At 38.4% G+C, this 25,780-nt stretch overlaps 1 protein-coding gene across 1 annotated transcript; it reads right to left on the reverse strand.

The window, feature by feature from the left end:
* Window positions 1-17,892: 17,892 nt before the first annotated feature.
* LOC149215294 (putative pectinesterase/pectinesterase inhibitor 51) lies at window positions 17,893-22,617 on the reverse strand. Its single transcript, XM_089391065.1, has 2 exons — window positions 21,591-22,617; window positions 17,893-19,071 (listed from the first exon to the last, which is right to left on the reverse strand). Exons 1-2 carry the CDS (start codon window positions 22,015-22,017, stop codon window positions 18,383-18,385), a joined length of 1,116 nt encoding a protein of 371 aa, XP_089247191.1. The 5' UTR covers window positions 22,018-22,617; the 3' UTR covers window positions 17,893-18,382.
* Window positions 22,618-25,780: the final 3,163 nt, after the last annotated feature.

Here is a 25,780-nt window from a genome sequence, read left to right on the forward strand (position 1 = left end):
TTTTATCTTCTGCAGACTTTTCTTGTAGGCAATGGAAAGTTCCCGAACATGGTGTTGGTTATAATTGAAAAAGGCTCCTAGAGCTTGGGAGGATTCTTAAAATTTTTCCTCAACGTTTCCTGTTGCTTGCCAACTGAATTCTGAAATGGTTTTGAAAATTTCAAACTTTCTTTCTTGTTTCTTCTTACAACTGACTTAGTTTGAGCATTAAAGTAAATACTTAGTGAAGGATGGAACATTTTCAGGAAAATCTGCTACGTCAATGAATAGTTTAAATAAAAAAGAATCAAGAGGTATTTTCGTAGAAATTGGAGTCATGGATGTGTCCTGACAAGTTTTTGGAATGGATGTCTCTATTCTTTGTTCTTGTTGCTCAAGAAGCTCTTTTTATCTGCCAGAGAAAGTGGTCAATGTTGATAGAGGGGTGTTAGTAATTTGCTCATCTTTATTTGTATCAATCTGCATATATTTTAGTTCCTCATTAATTTTCTTCGACTCTGTAAGTGTCTTGTTGGTTTCATCTGGGCCATCAATAATAATGATATTTTTGCCAAAAGAACTCTATTTTTTATTACATTTTCTTTCTCTGTTCTCTGTTATTTCTAACCTTTGACTTCTGTATTCGTTTGATCCTGTTGTTCTATCTCGGTATCTATCTCTTTTTCTTTAGGAGTTCTTTCCTTTTCTATGCTTTTCTTTGGAGTTGTAAAACAAACATTAGGAACATTTTCAACTTCGGATTCTTCTATTTTTGGAGAAAAGGAAACAGGGTCTGAAATAATTTCATTGAAATTGTATTTCAGAATCTCAACAAATTTGATCTCTTCAATTGCATTATTAGTATGAATACTCTTCTGGTCAAGAAATTCCTCATAAAGTGTTTGTCTAAACTCTTGAAGTTTACTTCTATTCTCCCTACTCAAGAGCTATCCTCTTTCAAAAGCTTGGTGAAAATTATCAATATTAATGAAAATTTCATCAAAAAGAGGCTACTGGTGTGTGTAGGTTTTGATGTAGATGACAACCCTATAATGGTCATTGATGATTCCTTGAGGGTCATAGTCATGAAGGGGCAATGAATAAAACAAAACATGATTGATTTATTCAACCTCCTTAAATGCATGTCCTCAGTCCTTGAGGCAATATTTTCCAAATTAAATTGGGAATATCGACCATATTTTCTTTTAAAGTTTGCTCATTTTCCGAGCTTGACCATTCAAGGAAATTTGATTGGCTACCTCTCTTAAATCAATCCTCTCTGGAATATATCTAAGAAGAATATGAGGGACAACTTCACTTCCATAAACTATGATATATGTGAATAATTCTTCCACAAACGCGTCTCTTATTTCTTGTAATTCCTTTCTAAGGCCTTCACTAACCCTAGGAGGGTTTTCTCCAAACAAAATATGATGGAAAGGGGTCATCATGTAATTACAAATGTCATAAAAATGGAATTTTAAGTTACTTTCCCACAAAATAGGGGCATAATTCTAAATAGGCAGTTTCTAATCAATTGGGTAATTCCATTTCATCAAAGGAAATAAAACATAAACAATTATAATATCCATAATATAGGTTGACATGCAAAACTGCTGATTAGATCTTGGAGGAGAGAAAATGGAAAACATAAGGGCATCTATTAAATTCTGAGAAAGAATATCAGCCCAACTGAAACATTTTGAATCATTGAGTAGGATATGTATTAAAGACATCCATTGCAATTTGCAATATTCAGGGTCTTTCTCTCCATATAGATGGGACAATATTTTGATGAGGAACCTAACTACTCTTTTGAAAATGAAAACCATATATTATTTTGATTTCTTAAGTTTGAAGCCTTCTCTATCTTCTCGCAACCAATGTTTGACAACTTTATCATAATTCTCTTTGCACTTCTTGAATATTGTGTTGATGAACTTATCAAGAAAATGAGTGTTTAGGAAAACTTCAAGAGGACTAAGCTTGTAAATTGTTAAAAGCACTTGCGAATTCCAATAGATATAACATTTTTGTTTCAGTCTACTATAGTGCAGGTTGGAAAATCCAGATGTCGCATGGCCTATGCAACCATGTCATAATAAGGAGAACTTTTCACTCTAGCAACAACTTTGTGGAGTTCTGTACCTATAATTTTTTGAAACTAGGTGTTTTTGTCCTAAGTTGAAGTTTCAGAATTTAACCAACTTCTATTATCAAAGAAATTATAATTTTCTTCCTACTTCATCATACCTGCCATCTGGGTTTTGAAGGTGATGTCAGAAATGAGAACTGTGTTGAAATTGCAATCTTTTGGTTCTGGATTTTCGAGTCCCTTTGTGCATTCCTCAATATGTTGAACCCTGCTTTGATGTCGTAAATTTACCTTTCTTACCCATTTTGTGCCTTGCAAATCAATAAAAAAATTAGCTTTCTATGAGAGATATCAAATTTACTAGTGCAATTCTCTTTGACAATGCATGTTTACCAGAAATAAGAATCCTTGCAGTGAATTTGAACTTGTTTTTTTGTAATGAGAGATACAAAAGGTGTGGAGAAGAGATTTCAAAATAGAGAGCGAAAAGGAAAGTTGCTAAATTTTGTTTAAACCCTCAAGACGTGCAACAATAATTTCACATACAACATGTTAATTATTCATTCAAGTGATGAGATGTTTCAACCACTTGCGTGTGAAAATCGAGGTGAGGTTGCATGGTCGCAGTTCAGGGAATGTTTTTTTGAAACATAATGGATTTCCATTTGAGAGTTTATTTTAAAAGAATGTAAAGAAATCTAAACGAAAATTATGGTTGGCACAGAAACTCATAAATAAAATAACATGTTATGCGTATGCACAACGTAATCCATTTGAGTAGTCGGAAGTCATCATTCTGTAAATTCAAGTTTCTGTCAACGGTGACGGTGACCCTGACCTCCACCATAGTCGGGGTAAGAGGGACATCGATAGTCGGGAGGTCAGGTGTGAAGAACATTCGTTCATTTTGTTCAACTATGTTACCCCATCCCGCTGTAGTCAGGAGTCAGAAAGTCAAAAATCTGTGAAATGTTTTTATGAAATAGAAAGGTCTGACCACCAAGCTCTGAATTGCACATTCGGATATTTGTTTTTTTTTTTGAAATTTTTTTGTTGCAATTTTTTTTGGGTTTTTTGAAAAGCAATAACTATTTACAAAAGGGAAGGGAAAAATAGAGATTTTTTTTTAATATATATGGTGCTTGTTATTCACTATCTTCACTTTATTAATATTAGGGTTGATATTGTAGGGTTTAATATTATTCATTGGGTTTAGAATAAAATTCTGAGGGTTTAATATTATTCGTAGGGTTTATAATATGAATTCAATGTGTTTAATATGAATGCCTTGGGTTTACTGATCCCTTGGGTTTCAAATATTTATATAATTGAGGTGAGGTTGCATGGTCAGAGTTGGGGGAATGTTTTATTCAAACATAATTGATTTCTATTTGGGAGTTAATTTATAGAAAAGTAAAGAAACCTACAAGAAAATTATTGTTTTATTCAAACATAATTGATCGCTATTTTGGAGTTAATTTATAGAAAAGTAAAGAAACCTACAAGAAAATTATGGTTCGCACGCAAACCAAAAAATAAAATATTTTTTTCCAAGCTAGGTATGAAGTCAGTCGAGTAGTCAGAGGTCCACCAGTTGGAAGACGAATAACGTTAGGCAATCAGTTTGTTGGAAGTCAAGACATTTTTAAAATAAATTTTATGCCAGCGGAGACCACGACCCGATGCCTAGCGTAGTTGGGGTAAGATGAAAGTCGGTAATCTGGAGGTCATGTTCCAAAGAATGTTCTTTGATTTTCTTTGATTTTGGGGCCTAACCTCGGTTTACTCAGGAGTTGGAACATCGGTAACCTTAATGATGCTTTTATGAAACAGAAAGGTTTGACCTCCGTCCTCCGACCTCCAACTACATCTTTTTTTGGTTTTTATTTTTATTTTTTAACTTTTTATTTTGCAATTTCTTTTTAGAATTTTAGAATAAAATAACTATTTACAAAAAGAACGGAAGAAAAAGAGAGAAAGTTTTATATAGGGTCCTTATTTTATTTTATTTTTATAGGGAAAAAATAACTACTTAAAAAAAGAAGGGAAAAAAAAAAGATAAATTTTTATATAGGGTCGTTCTTATATTATTTCTTTTATACAAATAATAAGAGAATGTGTTCCTGTGGAAGTCCATCAAGCTCAACCATGGCGGAGCATGCTCAAATGTAGCATAGTTAGAGTTTATGATACAGGAGCATTCGACCACCCTTAATGAAAAGTCAAAGTCAAAGCTATGGAGGAGGAGACGTGGACAATCATGTAAACCGAGAGAAAATTTCTGTTAAAAACGAGCTAATTTGATGGAACTGATAGGTCTCGAGAAGACTTAATTTAATGAATTATCTGCCATGTGTATGTGTTGAGAGATTTAGGGATTGTTTGAACGATTTTAGGAGAACATCAAGGATCTGGAATGATCCATGATTCTATAGTTATTTCTATATATTATGAACCTGTGTGTTCAGATAGAGAGAGCATAGACAAAGAGTGAGAATACAATGTAATTGCTAGAGGAATTGTGACTAAGGCTAAAATGCCTTAGAATGTAATCTAATTCTGTGTATACTATAAATATGTGAGTTATGTGGAATTTGCGTGACTGTATATTGTTTATGCATCGAAAGAGTTAATTCCTGTGTTATTGGTTCATTGATTGACCATCAATCACTGTAAGGATCGATGGCGATCTAATAACTATTGTATGAGCGTCGTGGGTGTGTAGACAAAGTATGGCAGAGATAACATTGTGTTATAACTAAACCCCATCATAAGCGAACAAGTGTAAAGGGATCCGTCGGACGTTAGTTGACAGATATTAACGGTGGAGAAATAACAATGGGGTAGGAGAGTACGGAATGCCCTGATCGTAGTTAAAGGCCCGTAATCGATCTTAGTCGTCAATCGCAAATTCAAACGCTGACGTCACAGTCAACTATGGGGGTTGAGCGTTTGGTAAGTCGCATGCTCGTTGAAGGTCCGTAGACTGTCGAATTAATGAGGAGATCAATGGTGGGGATCGGTGATGAGTTTCGAATCGCAATATTTCATGAACCGTGGCTGGAAGAATTGTGAAATGCGATGTGCAATCGGAGGATTGCTGAGCGGACCCGAGGAGTTCATGGACGCGATTTTATTTCATTTAGAGTCTGGTCTTATGCATTCAAGTGGAACTGACTTAGTTGGCAGGTTCTATGTCATTTTGTAGTTGGGTGATTGGTCGGGTTTTGTTTAAAACCTACCGATGTAACGCTTTCGATTGGTATAGGTGGGCCATAACCCAGAGGCTCACGTAAGGATATTGTAAAAACCAGGGAAATTGCCTTTTGGCGGTTTTTTCCTGGGTCATTTTATATATGTTGGTTTATAATATAAAACAATTTGAGTTTAATATTAATCGCTTGGGTTTAATATTAATTACTTAGGTTTAATATTAATCACTTGGGTTCAATATTAAAATTCGAAGGCTTTAATTTTATTCACAGGGTTTAAAATAATAATAATAATGATTAATATTATTTAGGGTTATATATGTTGGTGTATAATAGAAACCAACTTAGGTTTAAATTAATCACCTAGGTTTAATATTAATCGTTTGGATTCAATATCAAAACTCGTAAGGGAGGTTTTTATGTACTTTGTAAGAGAGGCGATGGAGCGCAGGGGTATCGATGACGATGGATATGGCTAGCTAGGGTTCGACATTTTTTGCAGGTTTCTGAGCCTGCGAGATATCCCTGACCTGCTACCACTGGACGCATCTGCCCTTACTTTTGGCGGACGATCTCGTCCTGTAACTACAGTCCCCTGACACCTGCTCTCTGATCTACTGTCACTCTGGAACCTGCTGTTCTCATGGGAGATTATGAAGCTGTCGATTACACTGCCGACCCTCTGGAAGGTGTACCTATCTGGCGTACCCCAACTGCTTCACGAGGTATGTATAACCAGGCTTCTTTTTCTATTGGGGATCTGTCGCTCTCTTGTCCGGCGACTCATCCGATCCTTACACCTTCCTGGCATGACCTCTCTTCTCCGGCGACCCTCGGATCTACGGTGGATTGCGCTCCCCCTTTCCCCCCCCCTCCTTCCTTCTCTGCTTCAGTTCCGGGTCTCGCTCATACTGTACCGCCTCCCATCACTTTCTCCGTTTCACTGTCTTCAGATCCCCTCCATGGAGGTCACCCTTGTCATCCTTCTCCCTCTGATCCGATTAGCACTTCCGGCGGCTTCGCTATCCCCACATCCTCCTCTGTCCCTCCTCCTGTCTCAGGAGCCTCCCCGCCACCGCATCGAGCGCGGAGTTCACCTCTGGATCCAAAACCAAAAAGGAATACCAGATGTTTTAAGTCCAAAGCAGAAGATGTCTTTCTCAGACTTGAGGAGGATGTCCAGTGGGGTGAGATAATGGATCATTCTGACAAAGTCTTGGTGGGCTGAATCAGGGGTCGGAAATACTCGGTTTCTCGATTGAAGGCCTGGATATCTGATATTTGGGGACACCATCTGAGGGATCCCCCCTTAGTACAGATATTAGCTAGAGGATGGTTTGCAATAAAATTTGTTCTTGCCGAACACACAGACTGGGTCTTATCTGCTCATTGGCATTTTCAACATGCCCCAGTTCTCCTTAAACGTTGGACTCCCATGTTTGACCCCGAATCTGAGCTGATCGGCACTGGGCCTATATGGATTCGGCTCCCAGGCCTCCCTATATAGTATTGGTCTGAAGACATCTTCAGAAGAATTGGGAATGCTTTGGGCTCTTTCTTGGATTATGATCGATCCTTCCTCCATTCAAGTGTGATGACTTATGCTCGTCTACTCATCAATTTGGACACCAGGGGTGGCCTTCAAGAACACATTACTATTCACTGGCGGGACTTGGTGCGTAAACATATTATTGATTACGAAGGGATCCTGTATAGATGTTGTCGATGTCACCAAGTTGGACATCTATACCGGGATTGCCCTCTCCTTCACAAGGGTAAGCAGAGACCACAGGATGAGGCTACTGAACTTCCCCCTCACTTCCCTGATCTGCAAGAATCGGAGGTGCCTTCATCGGAGCATAACCAGGCTACTGATGTTACACATGACCCTCCGGGCTGCGCTATTGATCCCACTTCTTGTACATTGTCAGACCAAGCGCAAGAGTTTCCTCATCAGATGGGTGATAGTTCATCGATCCCTCATACCTCCTCCCCTCCGGTACATCCATCTCCCTCTGTTGATACTGCTCCGCACCTGAACCCTTGCCCTTCTGGATCTGAACCTCTTTCGGGGATTCCCCCTCCCTCCCTCTTTTGCTCCATTCCGCCTCCGGCTCCCGCTTTTCCCCCATGTTCGCCCTCCTTGATCACTTCATCCATATCCGCCTCCCTTGCTCCATCCCCCCCAAATTCCCCTCGATATGCCCTCAGATCCAGATCTAAAGACAGAGGTGGCGATGCTTTCGGCCTTGACATTATATCAGCTCCTATTAAGCAATCTCGTGGTCGACCATCGCGTATTTCTAAAGCCAGACACACTGCCGACGCTGAAGTTGCCATTGGGCGACAACAAACCATCCCCTGGGCCCTTAGAGCAAAGCATGGCCCTGCCCCTCTTCCCTCATGAAGGTACTCTCTTTCAACTGCAGGGGGTTTGCTAGTTCCCCCAAAAAATTAGCTCTCAGGAGATTGCTCTCCATATCACAACCAGATATCATACTACTACAAGAGACCCTTTGTCCTGCTGACAATCTCATCCAGTCCTTCAAATCTTGGATGCCATACTGGACATTTCATGCTATTGATGCATCAGGGAGATCGGGCGGATTAGCTATTGGGATCCTCAACAAAGCAATCAAGATCCGTAACATTTGGGGCGGTAAGGGCTTCATAGGCCTGGACGTCTATGTTCTCTCCATGGAAATGAACTTGCGTATTGTCAACGTTTATGGTCCATGTACTAGCAGGGCTCCCTTCTGGAGTGCGCTACTTGAATCTGAACTATTGAAGGAGGAAAATATTATGCTTGGTGGCGACTTAAACTTCACATTGGGTCAGTGTGAGTCATGGGGTCACTCTGCCCTGACAGACCCTTTCTCGGACACCATATCCAACCTGTTGGAGGAGCATCATTGGGTAGACATACCCTCTGCCAGACTACAGCACACCTGGACGAATAACAGAAGTGGAAATCAGAGCTTGGCTAGAAGATTAGACAGGTTCCTGCTTAAAGAAACCCTCTATAACCATCTCCCTCGCACTAGGCAGTGGGTCGGCTCCGGCGGCATCTCCGATCATCGCCCTATCTTCCTGGAGACAGCTGACTTCTATGACAAGATCAAGAGCCCTTTTAAATTCAATTCTACTTGGTTAAAGGATCCCTCCTATATTCACATGGTCACCGAATATTGGCAGAACAATCCAATTCGAGAACATGAGGAACTCTCGGCCGGATTTGTGAGGAAACTAGCTGAATTAAAGCGCTTATCCAAGCATTGGGCACACCAGAAGCGGGTCCGGGACGATCACACTTTAAAAGAAGCTGAAAAAGCCATTGCAGCATATGAGACCTCTTCTGACGGCATCTACACTACCGCAGGAAGCAAAGAACAGTTCAACTCCCTCATTACCGAGCGCACACAGATTCTGAAAATCAGAGAGGAAAGCTGGCGGCTGCGCAGCAGGGCCATTTGGCTTAACGAGGGAGATGCTAACACTACTTTCTATCACAAGTTCGCCAACGGTCGAAAAGCTATCAATTCTATTTGGGAGCTAAGGGATGAACAAAATCAGTCAATTACATCTCAGAGGAACCTGGCCTGTTTAGCGATCGATCACTTCAAAGGCATTTATAATGCCCCCAGAGTGGCAAACATCCTGGAGATTATGAGAGTGGCAGAGCATTTTCCCAGATTCGTCCTTCAAGATGATACAGAGGATCTCACTAAGGCAGTCACCATGGAGGAGCTAGAATCCACCATTAAGTGGTTCAAGAAGGATAGAAGCCCCGGTCCTGATGGTTGGACCATCGAATTCTACATTGCATTCCTTGATCTGCTGGGCAATGATCTCCTCAATATTATTGAGCAAAGCAGAAGATCTGGCAGGATTTCATCCGCTATTAAATCCACCTTCATCGCTCTCATCCCGAAAGCCAATCTCCCTTCATCCTACAACGACTTCCGCCCCATCTCCCTCTGCAACTGCCTATACAAAATCATCGCTAAAATCATCGCCAATCGTCTTAAACCCATTTTATCTCGCCACATATCCCCTGAACAATTTGCTTTCCTCCATCATCGGCAGATTCATGAGGCCATCGCCACCGCACAAGAGCTCCTACATACTCTCCATACTAAAAAACAAAAGGGCCTGATTTTAAAGGTTGACCTGTCAAAAGCTTTCGATAGAGCCAACTGGCTCTACATCAGGCTTCTCCTGACTCATCTCGGCTTTCCCTATAGCTACACTAAATGGATAATGGGTTGCATCTCTGATGTGCCCTACAACATACTTCTTAATGGTGAAGCCACATCCTTCTTTACCTCTGAACGAGGGCTCAGGCAAGGATGCCCATTATCACCGCTTCTATTCCTCCTCATCATGGAAGGTTTGAGTCGGCTTATCATATCTGCCCGAGACAGGAATCAACTCAATGGCATCAACATCTCAGAGAATTTTCATCTTACGCACCTCTTGTTTGTTGATGACATACTCATCTTTCTTAATGGTTGCACAGGTGACACCACTACTCTCCAGAACATTTTTGCTCTCTTTCAACAGGCCACAGGCATGCAGATCAATGAGAACAAATCCACAATCACGGTTGTAGGCTGCTCACAACATGAATATACCTTTGCTCTTCAGCGCTTCCCCTTCATCTCTTTATCATTAACTGAAGGCATCAAATACCTGGGGTACAGATTAAAACCTCTTGGCTATCGGATTGCAGATTGGTCGTGGTTAATAGCAAAGGTGGAGAAAAGATTGCAGGTTTGGTATCACCGATATCTTTCCAGAGCCGGTAGATTGACTCTTATCAAAGCAGTCATTGAGGCCACTCCAGTATACTGGATGACCTTGGCATGGATACCTCGGGGCATCCTGAACAGATTACAAACCATATGTGCTAAATTTTTATGGAATGGGCATCATACAGGGAAGCATTTTGCCTGGGTGAATTGGGCTACCATAGCAAAACCCAAGCGATGGGGTGGCTGGGGCATTAAAAACCTCGACTACTTTGCAAAGGCGTTGGCTGCCAAACTTGGGTGGTGCCTCTTGACCACGGATAGCCTATGGGCTCGAGTCGCACAGGCAAAATACATCAAACCAATGCACCTTATGGACTGGTTACGCCTACAACACAACCCGGGCAGAAACACTTCAAATATCTGGAAAGCAGTCCTCCAATCGTTGCCGCTGTTGAGGGAAGGAATCACCTGGCGCATCAAAGAGGGTAACAGTGTTAGGATTGGAGTGGATCCGTGGGTCGGGTGCGGTAATTCGCACAGGTTACCAGATGAGTTAATAGCGCACCTCCATGCCAAAGGCATCTCACATATCAGGCAAATCGGGGACAGGGCGAACACCACCTTCCTGCATCAAGCGTGGGCATCTCCCCGTACCTTAGAATTACCTGAACAATGGCATCTAGTATGGCGGGATTATACCGATGCTCTGTCGCAGGCCCACATTCGACTTACCGAAGGCCACGACGAATTAATCTGGGCAATCGCACCCCATGGCACCTATTCGCCCAGGCTGGGATATATTACTCTTATGGAGCCATATAAGCCCACGGTTATTCTCCCTGTCTGGAAAGAGCTCTGGAAATTGGACGCTGCCCCCCGAACTCGCCTCCTTATGTGGAACATCCTTGCTGATAAAATTCCAACTGGTACCAACCTCATGAAGCGTGCATTCCACGGCCCGTTCAGATGTCACTTGTGCCGTTCAGGTGAGGAAAGCACAGCACATTTGTTCCTCTTTTGTCAGGTCACATTAGCATTTTGGCAAAGCATCGTTACACATTATCCATCCCTCAAGGCCTGGCAGGGACAGAATCTCATGGATACATGGAGCGATTGGTGTCGATCCCACACAGGCAAATCCGTCAACATGCCCTTACTTGTTTGCTGGGCAATATGGATTGCCCGAAACCAGGTTATTTTTCAGAACAAGGAGCCACAGTGGCCTGTCATACTGAGACACACTATAGCAGATTTTGATTTACTTCCCACAGCTGTACCAAAAAATACCACGCGCACCTTCAGACAAATCAACCTGGATAAATCGATGCCCTGGGCATTTTTCGACGGCTCTGCACAAGAAATAGGTTGTGGTGGAGGAGCGCTCCTATATCTCAGCGATACCCATTTCTATAAAATTCAGATAAATCTGGGTCGTGGTACCAACAATTTTGCTGAATTATGTACAACAAAGCATATCATCCACTTTGCCATACAGAAACATTGCAGCCATCTTCAGTTATTCGGAGATTCACAAATTGTATGCAATTGGTTGAACGATACAGCACACTGCCATACTTACTCTCTGAGCCACATTCTCCTAGAGACAAAAAGGCTGATAGCATCACTTGAATCCTTCAACTGCAGCCACATATACAGGGAACAGAACACTGAGGCGGACCAGCTATCCAAAGCAGCAACTCAAATTCAAAGGGACGGCTGGCTAATCCAAGAGGAGATTGATGGATCATCCCATCAATACTACCACAGACCATTTCACGATATTCCATAGGTCTGGGCTTGGTCCCTCACATAATCTATGTTTTTTTGTAGTTTACATGATCAGCTGTTATATTTTATGTATAACATTTTTGTAGCTGAACCAGCAACTGCTGGGCTCTCTGCGCAGAGCTGGAATGTGAAAGTTCATTACAGGCATATTACAGCATTAGCTGATAGGACTCCCTACCAGACGATAACCGTTCCACAATCTCGAATGCAACTGCATCTGTAAAATGTAATTTCTCCATTAATAGAAGTTACAATATTTTCCTTATGGGAAAAAAAAACTCGTAAGGTTTAATTTTATTGATCGGGTTTAAAATAATAATAATAAATATAAATATAATAATAATAATAATAAAGATAATATAATAATAATAATTAATATATTAATGATAATAATAATAATTATAACAAATTTCTATAGACATTTTTCAAATATTTACTAATGTGGTTATAAATGTGATTGATTAATTATTATTATTATTATCTATTTTTAAGACACAGACACCAAATTGGTGTATGAGACCACCTTGTGAGACAAGGCACCCACTTCTGTGCATCGATTTGATTGCTAAGTCTACAAAGGCATACATACTCTATCCCCTCTAGTTTTGACCCTGTGACCTCTTAAGAAAAAACACATACCCTTAACCATTAAACCCACTCAAATTGTATATCAACCACAAAAATTGTATATACGTCTATCAACATACAACAACCACATTTATTTAAATAAATGTAATTATACTAATATAAATATAATATAAAATATTAGATGATATTATTTTAAATTATCATTATAAAAATATTAATAATATATCATGTGGGCCTTTTCTAACTTGTGATTGTTATCTATATCATACATTACGAACCATTACTATAATAAATTATTATTTCACCTCAATTATAATTATTATATTATATTGTATTTATGTGAGAGAAAGTAAATTATCACATATCTTTTTTTTTTTGGGAGTATATGAACCATTTTTATCTTATTTCATTATATTACTGAATATAATTTTGTAAAATCGATGTAGGGCAATTAAGTTCTTTTTTTTCATCGAAGTTGAAAAGATATTATGGCTAATAAAAAGTAATTTGTTTAAGAACAAATTCACTAATTTGTTTCAATTTATACAATGTAGAGATTGTTATACATACACAAAAAGTTGAAATAAAGTGGCACCAGATAGTAGATCTTGTGAATTATTGGGAGTGTTCATTACCGCCTTACTAGGAGTGGACCTTAGTATCCTTAGTAGAGTTATGCTTACTAATTCTTCAACACATTTGCCTAATTTCAAACCTTCTCAATTTCATGAAGGAAAACCTTGTTGCAAAGTTGACTACGTTATTTATAAGAGGAAGGAGTGCCATTACATTTGGTGTTTTGCACCAATATCTCAAACTAACAAGTTTTAAGCACTCACCCTTACCATTTTAACGATTAAAAAATCTATAGAACTTGAATCATTTTTAAGATTAAAAAGTCTATAACAAGGCAATGAAGGATGTGATGTTGTCATTTTTGACCCTTTACTAAGCATTGATAATTAATGGCTAACCTCGAAGGATCATAATAATAATCTACATTATATAGAGCTTATTTTAGTGATGTATTTGATATTAAGACTTTTTATTTTATTTTTTTAAGAGTGAATGAGCTACCACGAAGACCGCAGAGACCCTGCGGATGGAATTGCATCGCCCTCTACGTCGAAACACTGCAAATATTGTCACTGCAGAGGAGCATTCAGGGTTTGTTGAGGGGGAGACCCAAATCGCTTCTTTGCCATTTGTTGTAGATATTATTATCACTATTGTAATTGGGAATGAGACCAAAGAGGTTGTTGGTGCAACTGTTGGAGCTTTCCCCGTTGAGGGTTTGTTCACAAGTGGAAGAAAAGCCCCGACTACTAAGTAACAATCATGTAACTGAGAAGATGAGGTTATGATGCAAGAGGCTCTGGCTGTGGAGAAAGTGCCCTTGCAAAAACCCTAGTTTTTTAGAAACTTTGTTTCTAAAGGGTTGTATATGTAAGAGTCCCTTCCATATCTTAGTCATAATGATGTCTGAATAATCTTTGCTATTTTGGGTGAGATCTACAGATCTCATAAGAGACCTCAAACTTTTGTTGGATCTCAAATCAAGGTTTTCTCATAGGGTTCAACGCCTCCTTTATGAAGGTAAGAAATTAGAAGACCCTCTTCCTATCTCTCATTATCATATTTGTAAGGATTCCACTATGCTTTTGACTCTCCGTTTGTGAGGGGGTGCTTTGGGGAAACCCTCCTCCTCCCAAAATTTCTCATATAAAGATGTATTTCATAATGAAAATCCCCATGGTGTTCATCCTCCTTCAACTAATCCTTAAATTCTAGGCAAATCAATTCCTTCTCAAGATGCACCTAGTCTGTTTATTGTGGAAAAATCAGAAGATATTCCTTATGTCAGCATTTCCCATCTAGATCTAGAAGATCTTCACGAGCTGATGGAAGAGCATGGCTTGATCTGTCATTTCAATGGGTTTTGGTCTCAAACAAAAAATATTTACAACTAAATACACTTTAATTGGACCAGATCCTACAGGGTTCTCTTTTGTTCTAAGGGCTTCTTCATAGTTGTGTTTGCCTGCTAGGAAGATTACCAGAGTGCTCTATCTAAGGGCCCATGGTTCTGGGGAAAAGTGGGGCTTTTCATGACCCCTTGGTTCCTAGATTTCGACCCCTCTACGACAGTAATTACAAAGCTCCCCATTTGGGTCCAACTTCCAAACTTGTCGGCTCATCTATGGCATGATTCAATGTTTACAAGCATCGAAAATACCCTAGGTCGCTTCCTAGCCACAAATTTTACGCGAGGCCAAAGTGGAGTTTATACTTTCAGTAGGATCTGTGTAGAACTCGACATTAGTAAAGGCTTGTCGAACAAAATCAACTTGAAGTAGGTGATTTCCATTGGATCCAGCTCCTGGACTATGAGAACACGAATTTTCGTTGCTGCCTCTGCCATCAAACATGACACCTACAGAACTCCTGCACTTAAAAGCCAGTAAAACGGAAGACTAAATCTAAGGCTTGGAAGCCATGCAGCTCTCCTCCTATGGAGGAAGAGTACTCCTCATCTTTAGATCAGGAGGAGAGTGAATCAAATGATGAAATGCTCTCTTCAGATGAGGATCGCGAGGAGAGTAGAGAGGATAAAATCTTAGCACTTCACACAGAAATAAACAATACTACTGCTTCGTTGGGAGTGGTAAAGCGAACCCACATATCAGTTTCCTCATAATTGGAAAATGACACAATAGTAACATGTCAGGCAATTCTTCAAAAAGTCGTGGTTACTCCTTTGCTGAATAGATAGGTGAAAGTAACCAAACAAAAAAGAAAAAAGAAAAAAAAATCCAAAAACCGTCCCAAAGTTGAATGAAAATTCTATTTTTTTACTATATTTACCTTAATATCTCCTTATAATTTGGTCTTGGTCTCTATGTAGAAACCCTACCTTCAAATAAGTATTGTAAGCTCTGTTTGATTAATAAAATTTTATACAAATATAAATATATATATATATATATTAATTAATTATTATGCATATTATATGTCTAAATGTTTTTTTTTCCAAATTTAAATAACAAATTTATTTAAAGTGTCATGCAAATTTTTTTGGGGGGGGGGGGGGGAGCGGGAATCTTATCACAATATAATAAACCTGTGTAATGATAATTTTTTCTAAATTTTATACAATATTTTTTTTTTGGGGATCTTATCACAATATAATAACCCTGTGTTCTAAATTTTAAATAACAATTTTATTTAAAATGTTCATACAATATTTTTTTTTAAATACGCTTATCACATTATGATATAAACATGTTCTTTTTAATTTAAAATTATTAAAATAAAATATTATCATATTAAGATATCAATACTCACTAAACCATATATCCAAAAATCCATATTATTTTCACATACACATATATCACTTAATTAATTTGAATACATTGACAAAGTCTTTATGGAAGAATTTCAATCGGATGTTGGTATCTTATTCACGAAAGAATATTTTCACATACACATATATCACTTAATTAATTTTAATACATTGACAAAGTCTTTATGGAAGAATTTCAATCGGATGTTGGTATCTTATTCACGAAAGAATATCATGATGGGACATCTTTTTGAGTGAATGTTGTTAATTAAATGTCATATTACTATAATCAAATTTTATATGCTTTAGTATTGTTTAGTTTAAATGTTGTCTTTTTGGTCGGGCAGGTGGAATTATAGACATATTTTAAACCAATAATTTTAATATTAAAGACCTTTTTAGTCATATTTTCAATTATCATTTATTTGGATTAAATATTTTTAAATAATTATATAACTTTAATAAATATTATATTAAAATTAAATAATGTTTTAGTAGTTTTAATATCTATTAAAATAATGGAGCAGAAAATTTTAAATTATTCTTAATTAGGTTTTAATAAATGTAAAATGTATTGAGGAAAAAAAAATTCCCAAAAGCCCTCGACTTTATGTATAAATAATTAAACCATATAAATAATTGAAGAGCGCGCATCTTACAAGTTAGCCCAATAAAATAATTTAAATATCATAAAAAGGGACACGAATAAATTGACAAAAGAGACGAAATCATTACGTAGAACACTTGACAAGGAGGACAAAATTGTACTAGCATTTGCACCACATGTTGCAAAAGAAACGCCGTAAGGCAATGATATGAAAAACAATAGCATAGAAGAGAGAAGTCAAAATTTTATGCAAATGACATAAGAAACAACAGCATAGAAGAAAGAAGTCAAAATTTTATGCAATTTTGTTTCTTTACCGGTGTTTATTTTTTATCATCAACAAATGGCCAATTCGAGGCAATGCTAATCTACATTTTTGACAAAGAAAAATCAATAAAAGTCAAAAACAATTATGGATCTAGAATTGAATCTCAACACAGAGGTGTGTCTTACTGTCTAGCATGTATGAGTGGATATCACAATGAGACTTTTCAGAACATTATATACCTTAGTGTCAGACAAGGGATGAACAAAGAGGAATCCCAGATAAAATGGAGACTTCTGGCTTATTTTAAGTTTGATACATTATAAGTGCTACATGCTTTTTCCAACCCTAGCGTTGCTTCTGATCCTAAAAGAATTCCACAATGTTCTGATTTTTATTGAGAGCTGAGAAAGTGTTAAAACATGTGTACAAACTCATAACGTTAAAGAGGAGTATACTATAAATATAAGATTTATCCCACGTGTCTATCTAGTCCTGTCAGCAAATCTAAAATAACTGATCTTACCATTGGTTTAGGAGCCTATAATACAATTGGATGGATATAAACTCAATTACATCTTAGAAATCATGGGAAGACAATCATATGGATGGAAATGATAAACATACATAAAGTTGAAAAAAGTGAATGCATCATTGCTTGTGTGCAGCATAAGGACACCCACAGGGAGATATATTTTGAATAACATCACTCCTTGGAAAAATCAAAGAGAGTGTATGCAAATTGTCACACAGAATAAGCCATGACGTTGTCGAGAATAACATGCTGTTAAAAATTAAGTACCTTATTCTTCAAATGATCAAAGTATTATCCAAACTTATATTGTTCTAGAATCTATTAGTTCCAACGATGTTTAAATTATTCTTCATTGTGGTTGTCTTTTTATTTCTGGTGTTAATAATAGTTTGTATCTTATACCAGGAAGGTCAGACTTTTATAACTTTCTAGGTCCGGTTTTTATTTCAAGCCTTTTAAAAGTCTTTTGGTTAGTTTAAAAAGTATGCTGTAATGTTGTCGTAGAGTCCTCTATTACCAGAAAGCTGACCGATATACTGGTTTTTGCTTCTGTTCACCAAATCGCTCTGCACTTGCACTCAGCCTGTATAAGAAGTTGCATGTTTTTTTTTATATTAAGAACATATTGAGAACTTGAATGATATCTACTTAAAACTTGAGAGTCAATATTATGTTTGGTGGTTCAATAAATCCCTGTAATTTTCATTCAACCAATTTTCGTGATTTAAAAAAAAAACAACAACAAATACAGACACCCAAACCTTTAGAGTTCATAACATTTTTCCAAAAGTTTTATCCCATGCTTCAAACATAACTGCGGGAGGATTCGCCCAATCACAAAACAGTGCTGCGTTGAAACTTTCCCAGTAACAAAACAGCTTTCCTCTGCACCAGGTACAAAATTATTCTGCCATTTTGGTCATCAATGTCGATCAAAATAGTGCAGTAAAAATTGCAGACAAGTACAAATAACATTTTCCTCCAATGAAAAGCAAGTGGCTCCTTCATAGCAGATTGAAATTGCAATACTCCAAAGACAGATGAAACAGTGATAGAAGGAAACAATGTGGCTCATGGATTTTTGGGTTGCAACTGTCTGAGAATTTTTAGTCCCATTGCTTCCCGTTGAATTCTTCACCATCATCAGGGAACAACAACAATGTAGAAGAAAATCACGCATTAGAAGATTGCATAGTAACCAACCTTTGTTTTTGGATTAATTGATTGTATCTGGCAGCCATTCGTCTCCCTGTATAAAGTTTCCAACAGTATACATTCCTACATTTCTCTCAGGTATCTGATTAGACCATGGCGTTCTTCCAGAAACCTTAGCCCCCGGCCCATAATTCTGGTATTCCCCATAGTAAAGCGTGTTAAGAGCAAAGTCCTCTATCCATGGCATCCATCCCTCAGGGCTAATAGCCTCTCCCAAATATGAATTTATGCAGATTGCTCTGGAGTACATCTTCCATGGCCGACCCAAATAGCCTTTGTAAATTTTTGGGTTGGCATAGTAAGCCCTCATATATTCTTCAGTTCCATTGACAGTGCAGTTATGGAAAACAAATCCTGTGGGCTCGGCTGGATCTGTTCGACCCTGTGCAGTGACAGGATCTGATGATCCTTTGTCTGAGTTTATTTGACGAGGACGCAGCAAAATGAGACAGTTTTCAAAGATGGCTGCCGAGTCTCCAAATATGAAGTCAACATTGCCTTCTATTCTGCAGTTTCTATAGAACTGACGAAGAATATGAGTGTACAATGTATCCTGGTGGCCAAGAAAGGCACAGTTGTAGAAGGCAGAGTGATCACTATCTACTCTTAGGGCTACCGCTTGTTGACTACCTGGCCCTGCTGCATTTTCGAATGTTATATCCTGTGCTAAGAAGCCATCAGCATTTACAGCTGCAATTGTGAAAACAAATAAATTATCAATCCTCAACATCTAAAACAAGATTTAGTGGGATCGAGGAATATGGATTGATTGAATTTTCCTTTGATAAGAGTTCAAAACCAAAGAACGATGGTAATTGTAAGTATTAAATTCCGTCTTTGTTTAGAAATAGCATACACATATTTATCTAGTTATCAGAATAAACAGAGGATCCGATTTTAGCATATGCCCATTGAAATTTCTCAAACTTACAAACCCCAATGCATGTTGAAAGACATTACACCTATCATATGAAAGGGTTCCAAATATCTTATTCTTAAAATGTAAAACGATAATTAATTTTTTTGCTGCTTTAATAGGATGAAAGAAGTGCAGAATCTACAAAAATAAATGTTATTGCTCTCTTCTTTTCAGCAACCTACAATCTGAAGAAAAGCATTATTGCTTCCCTTGCAAATGACGGATTGCATTCCAAGCACTGCTGGATTTTGATTGTTTCCTTCTCCTCTCATTTGTATTTTGTTGATGCTTTCTAGATCAGCATTCCTTTGCAAGGGAATTAATCTGGGTTGAACTCAAGTAGAAAATTTCTCTCTCATTAATTGGATGGTCATTTTCACAATTGATTGTCTCCAAAGAAGTCTTGTCAGCCAAATCTCTACCTTTCCTCAGGCTTTTAAGTTTAACCAGCATGCAGGCCCTCAGTGTTGTGGTTTGGCATTTTTATCCAGTAGTTCTTAGCAACATTGCAGAAAGGGCACACTTTATGTCCATGCAGAAGGAATTGGAAGCAATGGTAGTGGATTCCTTGGCCACAGAATTGAACAAGCATTTAAAGCCCTTTGGGTTCTGCAAGAAGACCCATAAAAATCTGCAAATGTATCAAAGAGAATTGCTTCCTAGATCATACTTGTACAATAAGTGATCATAGTAGAAGGTCATTTGATTGTGAAACCGTTGTGGGATTCAATCCAAGTGACCTGAATTTACTGTAGATAGACGTCCTCTTTGATATCCATGTTTATCTCCATTCAGGGGCTAGGATGTCACTAGGGCATCTAGAGAATAGCTAAAAGGAGGGAGGCACTCTTTGAAGAACTGAAGACGCCTTTAAAAAAACAGCACATTCGCTAGACAAAGGGGCCTGTGGAGGCAATCTAAAAAAGGCAAAGGGCCAGATAGGAGTTTCCCGTGAAGAAAGAAGACAAGTCCAAAAATGCTCTCAAGGAAAAAGGGATGAATGCCAAACTGTTTGTACAATGGGTTATGGAACTGTTTGTTTATGCTAAATCATACACTGTAGCATGAGGAATTGGACTGTCTCAGCCTGCGCGCAGTCAGGTGGTAACGAGGTAGGCCCCAAGATTTCAACACCATATAGTACTATAGGTCTGTTAATTGTGTCAAAAAATGCATCTCAGAAGAGATGTCCTGAAAATGCATATGGAAGTATTGCCGGTCAAGCATGGAGAGAGACCTATAACCCTTTCTAAGTTTGGGTTGAAAGACATGCCTTAAGCTAAACCTAACGGCTATGGATCAGATCCCATAGATGTATAAGCAATGGTAATCTCCACCTCGCTTCCTTTGAAGAAGAAGTGGAAGTTTGTTAGGGTGCTCTTGGATATTTAAATCACAACCTCAGTTTCACTAAGGTTCACCACCATCATTCTATGACCATCACATTGGCAGGGGCATCAAGCTATCTCTGAATGTCCCTAGGGGAGGAGGCTAAAAGGATCAGATCCTCTGCAAATAAGAATAAGGTAAACAAAACATGGTGTAAAACGTAAACATCTCCATTTCATGAAAGCAACTATGAGACACTCAAAGATGCCAATTTCACGTAGTCTCCAGAACGATAATTCCCTTGGAACAGAGTCCAAAAGCCTTCTGAAAATCCACAAAGCAACAGGACTTTAGATGAGGGACGTCAACTTCCTTGATAATAGCACACAGGCTAAAAATGTGGTCACTAGTTTCATAATCTCTTCTAAGACTTGGTTGCCCCATAGCTTTGAATTTGTTCCTCTCTATATGTTGAGAAAGCCACACGTTCACGCCCATAACATAGAGTTCGACAAAGGCACGCCCAATCATAATATTCCTGTAATTATTTCTATCAGAAATATCCTTCAATTGGAAGATGGGGTGGATGATATTTTGAGACCATGAAGAGGGAAAGCCAATGCAAATTCAACTTGCAGACCTTACTCATCTACTTCTTTGCTGGTGCTCAAGATCCTAACAACTCTTTTAATGTCTCTTGGGGTGAATTAGTGACAAAAGGTGAGAGAGGAGAGAATATGGACTAAGGTTGACCCGAAAAATCACAGAGGGATGTGGTCCGCAAGAACCATGTGTAATGATCAAAACATGTTGGAAGAGCAGATTTTCCAATTTCAATTCAAGGCATCTCAAATCTGCCAGGAACCACACCATGATCAAACACAATAACAAAACCAAACTCAGGCAAAGAAATAAATTCCAGCTTAATATGAAGAGGAAGAGGAACAATGATGAGCATTACCAACAGTTGCAGAGCCATATGTACTTGGAACACCAGGCAGGGATGGCACACACATAGACCCCGTGATCACAGTCTTCCCCATGCCATCACCCACAAACATAAGATTAGTTTTACTGGGAGGAACCCTAACAATCTCCTTATACACCCTAGCCTTTATATGTATCACGAATCTCCGCTCAGATTTATCCGGTGCACTGTTCACCGCCTGTTGAATACTCATAGAGGATTCATCCTTGGACACAGTCACATCGGGAACCAATTTATCAACCTCTAATACATCCCAAATTTGATTATAATGATGGTAATAATCTGCAGTACTAGAGGAATTGGATGATCTCTCTGTTTTTGGAGGCCTCCATAGGACCATATTCTGTCCGTATGTATCCAGAGCATCTACCATGCTAAGGGCATTGCTGGTCAAGCTCATGACTGTAAGAACAGGTTACGTTACACAGCGGCTGCTCAGCGAGATTTGAAGCAGCAAAAAAACCCATTGTTTGATTATATATAATAAATTAAATATAATCAAACAATGTAGTGACTTACAGTTCTGCCATCTTAACCTGGTTGGAGTGTTCAGAAGTTTTCTTCGCGCAAGGATAGTAATCGACGGATTTCAAGGGGCAGGCCTGCCTCCCCTGATTCAACCACTCTGTCAAAGCGTTATCTGTCCTGGGGATCTCCATCTCTGTCCCTTCCCCAGCTCAGCAGCAATGCTTGTCTCCCCCGATGCAGCTAACGAATCTTCCAGTGGAGTAAATACGCAGAGGAAAAATACGAAGACCGCCAAGAACAGCGAGCCTGAAACCAAATCCAGAGCGAGGGCAAGCGTTGATCTGCGAGGGCAAGCGTTTGATCTGAGGTACAAACCCTGCTGCCCGGATGAAACTATTCGATGAAACGCCCAAACCGTTTGGGCAACCCCGATCAACGGCTGAAATGGTTGCAATCGTCTAACATATAATCCTGTGGCTTACAAGATGACAGGTAGGCAGAGAGGGGAGTTGATCTCAGAGGGAAACGCCTTACGGCGTGACGAGCAATACGAGGGAACAAAAAGGAGATCAGCTCCGTGTTTTTTCTATAGTTTTGTTTCTAAGAACTTGCAAGTCATTAACCCTTTTAATTTAAAATACTATATTAGATTTAAATGAGTATAATTATTTTTAATTGAAATTTTTTTGATGAGCTAAACCAAGTGGAGATAATCTTTAATTTCATGTTTATTAATATTTAATTTTAAATAAATAGTATATTTAATTTATAAAAATAAAATTATAAATTTATTTAATAAGTAAAATATAATTATAAATTATTGTATCGGGTGTTAGTATGGGTTTTGAGAGCTAAGCTGACCACGAGGCAAGTGGAGGCCAATGTCTAATGCACAATGGTTTATATGCTTGTTGAGACTATATGAGAATGACACTTACGTGGGAGAAGGTTTCCGGGTATGTGTTGAGCAAGGAAATGGGAGGATGTTGTTACCAAAGAACCAACAAATCCCAAGTATGATGGTTTTGGTATGCACCAATTTGTAAATACATTTGGGAGTGTAATGGCTTATACTAAGGTGATGATGCAAAGGTGTAGGTTAATTTTAGTTGGAACTACACTAGGTAAATGATGGCTTATAGTAAGGTGATGATGCAAAGGTATGGGTAGGTTAATTTTAGTTGGAACTATACTAGGTAAATGATGGCTTATATTAAGGTGATGATGCAAACGTATGGGTAGGTTAATTTTACTTGGAACTATACTAGGTAAATGAAATGTTAGTGTAATTTTTACGGTTTCAACTCCCTTGTTAGTATATGGGTAGACATTATTTACTGCCATTTGGTAACAGTAAAGGCATTAGCATTTTTATTTGTTGGTTGGTGGGAAACTAAAGGTTGGCTTTACTCGTTTTTCTTCTAGTCATGTGGATAAGATTTCCATTGGGGTTCCATTGTTTGGTATTTTCTTTTAGTTGGCCATTAGTTTTTGGTTGTTACCCATTGTGGCGCATGCATTATGCTTTTGTCTTTGAGCAACAGAGGGTTCTTTAGGGTTGTATTAAATACTACAATGGTCTTTGTTGGTGTTTTTCTTTTCTAGCCTACATTCGTGAAGTAATCATGGTTGAATTGGAGGCACATGCATCTAGTAGTAGGGGGTCTATTGAGAAGAATAGGGGGTGAATGCATCCCAAAAGGCATGTCTCTTCACATCCTTGGGGTACAATCATTGAGAGTGATTCCAAGCAAGCTCAGTTGTGATTTAACAGAGAATTACCCCATAAACTCACTAGGATTTCAAAGCTCCAGTTAATTCTATGAAGCAAGCTCATCAACTTGCCTCCACACAACATACTAGTGTTGAATTTCAAAGTTGGGGCGAGGAATTTGGTTTTTCTTGGTCATTGAAAACCAAGGTTTTAAGGAAATAGAATTCCATTGGCTTGTCAAAACCCTAGGGGTCATTCTCCTTGAGAACCAAAAAGTGCATGAGCCTGAATTTGTGGATGTGCTATGAAGGTTGGAAGCCAAATTCACCTTACTATGCAAAGTACTTTTGGATTCGAATTTGAAGTTTATGGTGAGGGTTTAAATAAGGAAGAAAAAAGGATGGAGCTCATGAGAATATCCACTTCTAAAAGCACCAACTCTAATCTAATCATCATGATCAAGGATGAACTTGTGGAGCAATAATCCACCAAAGGAAAGGAACTGGATGTTCCCCCTCATTCAAGTCCACCTCATCTTGAATAGTGTCTATGTGTGCATGTGGATGTTTCTTTTGTGTGTGTCTCTTCAACCATGTTCCTTAGTAGTTTTATAGTTATTCATGCAGTTTTAATTTTAATCTTTTATATAGTAATGTTGGGGTTTCCATGACTTACTATATGTAAATGTTGGATTAACTTAATAGATTATGGATGATTTGCTAAGGTCTGGTTTCTAGTCTGGTAAGCTCAACCCACCAATCTTGTACTCCTTTTTGTATTATATTAATGTAACCCACCAAGCTTCTACTCCATTTGAATGTTAAGTAAATAATATTAATATGTGATTTTAAATTTCATTATATATAAATTGTTCAAGTACCTGTTGCTAAAGCACCTTGCTACTGGGAGGTCACAGGGTCAATTCTCCTAGACATTATTGGGATTAGGCTCTAATTAGTTTGACCAACAGGATGTGATCCCTTCAGGTGGATCTTCCTAGATTTTCCTCGGAATGAATATATATATATATATAGAGAGAGAGAGAGAGAGAGAGAGAGAGAGATGTGTTGGGTACTTCCTCTCATTCCAAAGTGGTATTCAAAATCAACATAGAGTTCTAAGCCATTACAACTGAGGAGGATAACATTTTTTTTTTGCCAATTAAGTTTTCTATTACATCAAAATAACATCCATACAAAATAATATATCGTTGTTTAAGCTTAGCACTAGAACTACTGATAATGGTCTACTTTTACCAGTCATAACCACCCTAAAATAAACTGGCTTACATTTCAAGTTTCTGACATGTCCTGGGCTAGATATACAAATTTTTAAGTGTTAGTTGTTGCTAGATAGACAATTGCATAAATAAACTATTCTATTAAAAGTAGAAAACATTAGCCAAGAGGCTGAAAGAAGCATCAATTATTCGAGGAAGTGACTGGGGCCAGATCCTGGGTGCTTATGCATGCTAGAGCTAGGGGCTTAGTCTGCATGGAAGATGACCCCTTATGTGGGCCAAGCGAGCATCTAGACTGAGGAGGCAGGAGCATTGGTGGCATTGGACCTATTGAATCTCATTAAGACATGCTATAATATCATTACGGTCCTCGTGCTTTTCCTTAAGGACCATACCCAGGAGTGTCTTAATTTTCTAGTGGAGGGTGGAATTCAGATATTGGCTCCATCATCCTCTAGTATGACCAGGGTTGGGAAGCTAACTAGTATCTTCATTTTGGATTTTGAAATCAGAGTAAGCTTGACAATCATTAGTAGTTAAGGCTTAAAGTTGACATATTTCCTCTTGGATTTTTGGAGTGGTGAAGGAGTTGAATATGGTTGCAACAATATTAGCTTGGGACTGGACCAAAGGTTGGCCCTGAGGGCCTTGATCTATAGACCCCTGATGAGATATCATTTGTTGGCAAGGCATAATACTCAGTAAGGAGAGAGGCCCTGGTAAATATGCCCCCCAATAGAA

Source organism: Pinus tabuliformis, chromosome 1_1 (genome assembly GCF_031772625.1).
Source record: "Pinus tabuliformis cultivar Carrire ecotype Pingquan chromosome 1_1, CPIR1, whole genome shotgun sequence".
NCBI lineage: Eukaryota > Viridiplantae > Streptophyta > Pinopsida > Pinales > Pinaceae > Pinus > Pinus tabuliformis.

What these genes read in the sequence shown, in the direction of transcription:
- LOC149215294 (XM_089391065.1), bottom strand. Translation starts at nt 22,017, where the DNA reads ATGAGCTTGACCAGCAATGCCCTTAGCATGGTAGATGCTCTGGATACA. An exon ending in ATATGGCTCTGCAACTGTTG is followed by an intron (nt 19,072 to 21,590) that starts GTAATGCTCATC and finishes TCACAATTGCAG; the next exon opens with CTGTAAATGCTGATGGCTTC.